The 8,732-nt window shown below is 35.2% G+C and overlaps 1 protein-coding gene across 1 annotated transcript; it reads right to left on the bottom strand.

The window, feature by feature from the left end:
- Positions 1–1,852: 1,852 nt before the first annotated feature.
- Positions 1,853–7,574, bottom strand: LOC123533109 (universal stress protein Slr1101-like). The gene is made up of 4 exons (XM_053520437.1): positions 7,508–7,574; positions 6,282–6,362; positions 3,840–3,946; positions 1,853–2,318 (listed from the first exon to the last, which is right to left on the bottom strand). The coding sequence occupies exons 1-4, from the start codon at positions 7,572–7,574 to the stop codon at positions 2,091–2,093; spliced, it is 483 nt and encodes a 160-aa protein (XP_053376412.1). The 3' UTR covers positions 1,853–2,090.
- Positions 7,575–8,732: the final 1,158 nt, after the last annotated feature.

Consider the following 8,732-nt stretch of genomic DNA (forward strand, 5'->3'; position numbering starts at 1 on the left):
TAGTGGAAAATTTATCTCGCAATATTTCATTTTCAGCGAGTCCGTTTGTATACACATTTTCGTCTGGCCCATTAAACAAGTCGATATAAATTTGTTTTTCATCTCACAAAAAAACTAAAAAGTAAGACCAATTTAAGCACAAGATAAGGCCAATACACCATTAATGTAGTCACCCGCGAACTGTAACAGCAAATGTAAAGAGGCGGCATTATATGGCGTACCATTTGGGTCGAAAGTTTCCAGGTACCACTGGTAGTAATAAAATTATACCTGCAGGTATAAATGTATACCTGCGGGTATAAATTGGAAATGTACCCGCGGGTATAAAACTTGTACCCGCGGGTATAATTTTATACACATAGGTATAATTTTACACCCGCAGGTATTAAATTATACCCGCAGGTACAAAATTATACCCGCGGGTATAAAAATTTTAATTGTATACCCGTAGGTATAATTTTTATACCCGCAGGTATACTTTTATACCCGCGGGTACAATTTTATATCCGCAGGTATAATTTTGTACCCGCAGGTATGAAATTGTACCCGCTGGTACAAAATTATACCCGCGGGTATAAAAATTATACCTGCAGGTACAAAATTATACCCGCGGGTATAAAAATTATACATGCGCGTATAAAAATTTTACCCGCGGGTATAAAATTATACGTGGGGTATAAAAATTGTACTCGCGGGTATATAAATTGTACCGTCGGGTATAAAAGTATACCCGCAGGTACACTTTTATACCCGCAGGTACACTTTTATACCCGCAGGTACAATTTTTATACCCGCGGGTATAAACGTGTACCCGCGGGTATAAAAGTGTACCCGCGGGTACAAAATTATACCCGCAGGTATAATTTTTATACCCGCGGGTATAATTTTTATACCTGCGGGTATAAAATTGTACCCGCGGGTAGGAAAGTACACCTGCAGGTATAAAATTATACCTACGGGTATAAAATAATAAAATATAACTTTATACTTCCGGGTATAAAATTGTACCCGCGGGTATAAAAGTATACCTGCGGGTATAAAAGTATACCTACGGATATAAAATTATACCCGCAGGTACAATTTGTATACCCGTAGGTATAATTTTTATACCCGCGGGTATAATTTTTATACCTGCGGGTATAATTTTTAAAACCCGCGGGTACAATTTTATACCTGCGGATATAAAAGTGTACCCGCGGGTACAAAATTATACCTGCGGGTATAAAATCATAACTACGGGTATAAAAAAATCATAACTACGGGTACAAAATTATACCCGCAGGTATAATTTTTATACCCGCGGGTATAATTTTTATACCTGCGGGTATAAAATTGTACCCGCGGGTATAAAAGTATACCTGCAGGTATAAAATTATTCCTGCGGGTATAAAATTATAACTACTGGTATAAAATTATACCCGCAGGTACAATTTTTATACCCGCGGGTACAATTTTATACCTGCGGGTATAAAAGTGTACCCGCGGGTATAAAAGTATACCTGCGGGTATAAAAGTTACCTACGGGTATAAAATAATAAAATATAATTTTAAACTTCCGGGTATAAAATTGTACCCGCGGGTATAAAAGTATACCTGCGGGTATAAAAGTATACCTACGGATATAAAATTATACCCGCAGGTACAATTTGTATACCCGTAGGTATAATTTTTATACCCGCGGGTATAATTTTGTACCTGCGGGTATAATTTTATACCTGCGGGTGTAAAATTATACCCGCGGGTACAGTTTTATACCCGCGGGTACAATTTTTATACCTGCAGGTATAATTTTATTACTACCTGTGGTACCTGGAAACTTTCGACCCAAATGGTACTCCATAGCATTATCGCCTCGCGCATAAAACGAGTCTATTCTTAAATAGTAATTATGCATGGGATGAATATACAACCTAGTACGTGAGTAAGTTATTAGATATGAAAAATATACAAAATGTATCTCATTCAAACAGTCTGATAAATAGTCTTTATAGCTGCATTTTAAAAAGGAATATCGACCGAGGCGCCTGCTACGTTAATCCTTCTAGACTGTTTTGAATTAGTGTGTTCTGTGATGAACAAGTCTTTCGTAATCATTGTTTACGTTCGTCCTGAGAACATTTAAATTTCTTATGTCTACACACTATTACAGGGACATTGCAGTGGTGGAGACAGTAATCACTAATGCTTCCTAAAAACGTCCTGCGAATAAATCCTCGACCTCTTGACCCTAAAATCAACAGATCTGCTCTCTCTTCTTTTACAGCTTCTACAATTGCCTTCCCTGGCGTCCCGGTCTGTTGTTTTACGGATCCACTTACCTATATAGAGATATATAAAAAAGAACACGTTTGGTGAGCAAATCGTGAAGATCGTAAATGATTTTATAGAAACAGATTGAAGCTTGTATACTTATACATATCGAATCATCGGTAATATCTATTGTGGGATGCTGACATGAATATAGCTAATTTGGGGTGTTTTTTTCTTTAGTTCCGACATGTTTTCATTACTAATGCAACATACCTATACACTACTATTAATTATACGACACTGGTCTGTTTTCAATGAGTAAGCAACACTGACGTGAATATAGCTAATTTGAGGATTTTTTTTCTATAGTTCCGACATCTTTTCTCTATTAGTGTAACAAACACTATTCTAAATTATACGACACTGTTCTGTTTTCAATGAGTAAGCAACACGAATCAGAGGTAGAGAAAATTGTTAACCTTTAGTTTGCTGCCGGCAAGTGATTCTGCGAGCAGTGCAGATCAAGATCCTGGTCTGCACTGTTCGCGATTTAGTCAGTAAAGTTTCAGTAAACATCCCTTCTAATAATAAATGGTATACTGCCCAAGTTGAATGATATACCAGTCCATTTTAGAAATTTAGCAGGGTTTAAGGTTAAAGACGTAACTAACTTGCAAAACAAATACATGATCAGGCATTGCTAGTGTTTTTCTTTGCGGGTTTTATGATGTACCTACATGTACAGTAGTTGTATGAATTAATGGGAAAATATTTAAGAACAATACAGTTAATACTAAAAACAAAGTTTTGTTCCCACAGGTTTTGATAAAAGAAACTCTATTATTATGACAAATCGACTTCGTTCTACCGTCTTTCGAAATAAAGAAGACTTATTCCCCTAGTGGATTGGGATGCGTTGTCAGTACATTGCTTTTAACCATGTTTTGTAGACATTGTTTATAAAGATATTCAATGTCCATCTTTCATTAAGATATTTTATCAATGCCCATCTTTCGTTAAAATATTTTATTTTCTGATATTTACTTCAAATGTTGAAGCTACATTCCTTATTTAATATTATGCAGTAAAAATCGACCAGATTTTTAGTGGTATTACTTATTTGCACTGTGTTTAACTACACATTTATCGAGAGTTATTTAGTTTATACATAAGTTGTTTTAGGTCGATTTTGAAGGAAGTTCTACACCTTATATTAATCACTCTCGGCACCTCATTCCTGATGGAATCCATCGCCACCAGGGTATGAGAGAAGAGGCTACTTTCCCCTTTTAATGCTGTGCGCCAAGCAAGGGAGCTACTTTTCATTTTTCACGTCTTTGGTATGACGCGACCGGGCATCGAACCCACGACCTCCCGCACTCGAAGCGGACGCTCTTCCACTAGGTTATCGAGGTGGTAATTTGTGTTATTTAAAGCCTTATGCTTAGTACTGTTGATACACATAAACATAAACATTGATTATATATTTTTATAATATATATGTAGCAATACCTGATATTTTCAATTGTGAAATTTGGATCAATATACCTTTAAACACCAGGATAAGTAGTTTGTACTGAATCACTTACCCGCAGTTCTTCCATTTTCAAAGCATATTTTTCTACCAATTCTTGAGTTTTCTCTTCCGTTACTTTCAGTAACTCCGCAAGTATCTCTGTGTTTGTTAACAAAGACGCTGTAACAAAAGTAATATTTCATGAAATAGCAAAATGTATTTCAAGATTTTTAGGTAAGAGTGTAAGAGTTAAGCCGGTGAACGGGTGCGTGACGGGTATTTCATATGTCGTTATCTAGTCTGGCTACCGACTAGATAATCTTTTTTTTTTTAGTTTTGTGAACAAAACACAGGGTCTGAACACAGACTATTCATTATCTCTCAATAACAGCCTCAGTGAAACCGAGTCCGCTTTTATGTTGATTGGTTGCGTTCTAGTGTCGAGTGGCGGCTGTAAAAAAAATCTTCTCGTACTTGGTAAAAGTGCTGTTATATTAACTAATCCTTTGGGATCATGAACTGCATTCATTTAACTATCATGATAAAATTCTGCTAAAGCCTATGCTATTGGGGCGTTATGGGTTTCCACATTTCAAGACCTCTCATGAACAGTCAAATTGAGTCTGATATTATGTTGCATTGTTTTTGTTCCCGAGGTCGTTCGGTTTTCGGAAGTTACACTGTACTTGGTTGCGTGTTATCCTTCCAAAGGATCTTTTCACAAACTATATTTGTTGTTGAATATGAGTAAACCTGTGTGTACACCGGTTTAAAGGACGCATAGAATAAATACAATTCTATTATTCTTGTTTCTGTTAAAACACCCTTACGCTTAAATGACGTCACATTAACGTGCGATGAGTCAACGATTTTGTTGCGAACAATAAAGAGCGCTACTTTATTTTTCTACTGTTTTAGATAAAGTGCATAATAGAATCGAAGTAATGTATAGAAAGATCGTGTTTTACTTAAATTAATACACTCAAAATCGGTTATACGTCGGCAGAATAATTTACTCGGGCTAACCTCCTTTTGTGTATTAATAACGTTAAAACACGGTTTTTCTATACATTATTTCTTAAACACTAAACAGTATTTGCATAAGGTAATTGATTTATAATGAAATCTGGAATGTGATTAATTACTTATTTTGGGACTTTTTAGTATAAACGGAAAGAAAGGACAGGTGCTCGTATATGCTACATAATCGTTTGAAGAAACAATATACAAGGGGAAATATTATCGATTACAATCATGGGTTAACAAGTTTAACTGTATGTTTCTATAACCTCTAAAGATATTCTAATGACTTTAAATAAGATTATCTCGACTGTTATATTTAAAAGTCCTATTGAATTATCTTTTTTGCACTTTTATTGCGCAAACAATTCTGCGAGAAAAAAAGACGATTTGACTTAAGGTTTAGGAGTATATCACCAAAACACAGAAATATTTTATAAACGAACAACATCGTTACCAATATTTTACCTGACCATTACATGTTCTGCCGTACTGTCCCGTACTGAAAATATTCTGAAAAAGTTGTCCCCCTTTGAAAATGAATGCCATTTGTAAAGAAATAAAAATAAACAATCGCTGAAAACTGTGTTCCACCTAGTTATGTGAAATTTCAACACTCGCACACTATTACAAATGCATCAAAACAAACATGTGTAACAGTTCCTTGAAAATGGTGAGTTTTTAAAAGCGCTTGACTGTCTGGAAGTGGGGCCTGTTTAAACAGTTCTTTTTTCGGAATTCAATGCTTATATCAGTATACTGACACTTGTTTTGTAGAGTAATATAAGTAATATACACGCTATCATTACAAAAACAACACAACAAGTGTCAGTATACTAAAATAAACATTGAATTCCGAAAAAAAGACTTCCTAAATGGGACCCACTTCCGGGCAGTCAAACGCCTTCAAAAACTCACAATTTTCAAAGAACTGTTACACATGTTAGTTTTGATTCTTTTGCAATCGCATGCGAGTGTTGAAATTTTACATAATTAAGTGGAACACAGTTTTCAGCAATTGTTTATTTTTATTTCTTTACAAATGGCATTCATTTTCAAAGGGGGACAACTTTTTCAGAATATTTTCAGTACGGGACAGTACGGCAGAACATGTAATGGTTAAGTAAAATATTGGTAACGATGTTATTCGTTTATAAAATATTTCTGTGTTTTGGTGATATACTCCTAAACCTTAAATTCTGAGTTTCACTGAGAGTTTTTTCTCCCTACATTATTGACAACTTTTAAAGGGCAAAATACTAGTATACGTTCAAAGACATATCAAATACAATTGATTGGTTAGTGTGTGCGTACGTACGTGCCTGTGTGTGTTTGTTAGTCGTATGCACATCCACGTGTTGGGCAAGTTCAGCAATGACGGAACTTACAGTCTTTAATATACTTTGTCACATGCACAAGAAAATACAGTCTCCTGGCTTGCAGGAATTCAATATTCTGCTACATTGTACGTTAAAATGGAACTAATATAACTTACAGTCTGTAATAACACTGCTATACTCTGGCACATGGACAAGAACAATACGATCTCCAGGCTTGTGGACATTGTCAACGTAAACTGAAATTGACATTATAATGAAGTGTCAAAACAGTAGTAAAACAGATTGTTAAATAACATGTGGGAATACTTTATTAAACTGATAGTCTAATACCATCCGATTTATTTTACTATGAGACAAAGATGACGGAAACTGTGTTTTTATGCAAAAAATCACTCTAGGTACGTGACAATAATTTCGCCATAGAGTCAAACGTTATAGCGGTTTGCTGGAAAAGAAAACCACACAAATAGGATATATGGTGAGAGTCGTCAAAAATGCAGACACTAATCCTTGATATCATGTTAGGATGGAAATAATAATATCTCACAGGGATTTCTTCTTGGATAATTTCATTCTCATTCAAATGCATATTATTATATCACTCGAGTTGCACATCTCAACTCCAAACAGTGATTTTATTCAACGACAAATCACTGTTTGGGATAAACTATTTCTTGTTTTATTTTTGACAAGGATAGATACATTAAATCATATATAACCTCATGTAAAATGTTTTATTGCATTTGGCTGAACACCAACAATAAAAGTCATATTTCCATTATTTTCCTCCTTGAATATAATGAGTTTCAAATTTGTCGATGTATCAATACACCATTATTCAGCTGTCATGAGTACAGTCATAAATATACATGTTGTTCGCAAAGTGTGACACAGACAGATAAAATGGTGTACGGTGTCTCTTGCTTAGATATGTAAAACGATGGTGTAAGTTTTGTTTTGCTGGGTCTAACGTCATATGTCAGCAACACAATTATGCAAGTTATGGCGACTTTCCGGCTTTTTATGGCGGGAGAAGACTCAGGGTGCCCCTCCAGGAATTATTTAGGCCTGTACTGGCACATTGGTAGAACCACAGACATTCCACAAGCAACTGGATGTCGTCCTCACATGAAAGAAATGCACACCCAAAGGGAAGTTTCAAACCCGCAGTGGTGAGGTTGCAAATGCTTCGAAGTCAGTGACTTTAGCCACTCGTCCAAGTAGAATGAGTAGTGGATGTTTCATGACTTGTTATATCTAATATCATTGCTAATTAATGTGCGAGTGATTGAAAAACACTGGCCAATTAGCAGCGAGAGTACGCTTGTAGTCTATTTACAATTGTGTTCCCAGGTCATAAGAGTAATAATAACCTACTTACAGTCAAAAGCATACGAAGAGTGCTCACTATCTTCAATAGCAATAACAACAGTCCGCTGGTCCGACATGGTTTATGGTACACTATATATCTGTTTAAAAACAAAATAATACGACATAGTATTATAATATTATTGCCCATGTGTATTAATGAGTTAAAGCAGCTATATATCATAATATTATTAGCCTTTCAAATATTTTTCGAATTAGGGACGATATTTATTACTAAATTCTCTCGTTCAGATGGGGATGTAACACGTGTTACACATAATGGGATTCAGCAGAATTGCTGGACTGTTTGGTCATGCAGACGCAGTCAGTAGTCAATAAATTTCCTTAGCAAGATACCGTTATCATATTGTAGGTGAACATTTCTTCTAACTTCTATTATTGAAATTTAGATTTTGTTTTGAAATTTAATAGAAACACATCTGCTACAATGTTTATCAGAACCTGACAGTTATTTGGGATGCTATTTACAGACGTTGTAAGATTTTGTGTCTTTTTGTTTTTCCTATTTTATAACAAATTACTTTTTAAACCCCGTTAAGTTGCAATCAAAAAGGTCAATATGTTTCCATATTGGCATTGAATTTTCATATGGTGTAGGTGAGGTCATTTGAGACGTCATTATTCAGTGTTTTGATGCGTTAAAACGTTCAAACGTTTAACGACGATATTTTCCATTTTACTACAGAAACGCCTTACAAAATTATATCGTTTATAAAATTCTCTTAAGTGTAAAGCCCGCCCGCTTAGCTCAATAGAGAAAGCGCAGATCTACGGATCGCGGGGTCGTGGGTTCGAGCCCTGGGAGAGGCGTATGTTCTCCGTGTCGATTCTATAGTATACATGTTATCTGAAATAATTCGTCCTTAACCTCTAATTCATGTTGAGAAGTTCGCAGTAGGTTTGTACTCAGTCTGGTACAAAATCCAGGAACACTGGTTAAGTTAACTGCCCGCCGTTACATAACTGAAATACTGACGAACCAACAAACTTAAGTGCAGATGAAGTCCAGGCCCAAATTTCACGAAAAAACTTAAGTAAGTACTTAGTTAAGTCTGTTATTTTAAAATCTTGCTATTGCTTAAGCTATTGTTATTTAATGTTGATTTTTTCTTTAATGATGTATTTATAGCTAAATTAAACTTTGGTTAGATGTATTTGTCTGCAGTACTTATTTAAGTCACGCAAATACGAAATTTCTATTTAAGCACGAGATAACG

This window comes from Mercenaria mercenaria, chromosome 12, assembly GCF_021730395.1.
Source record: "Mercenaria mercenaria strain notata chromosome 12, MADL_Memer_1, whole genome shotgun sequence".
Taxonomy (NCBI): Eukaryota; Metazoa; Mollusca; class Bivalvia; order Venerida; family Veneridae; genus Mercenaria; species Mercenaria mercenaria.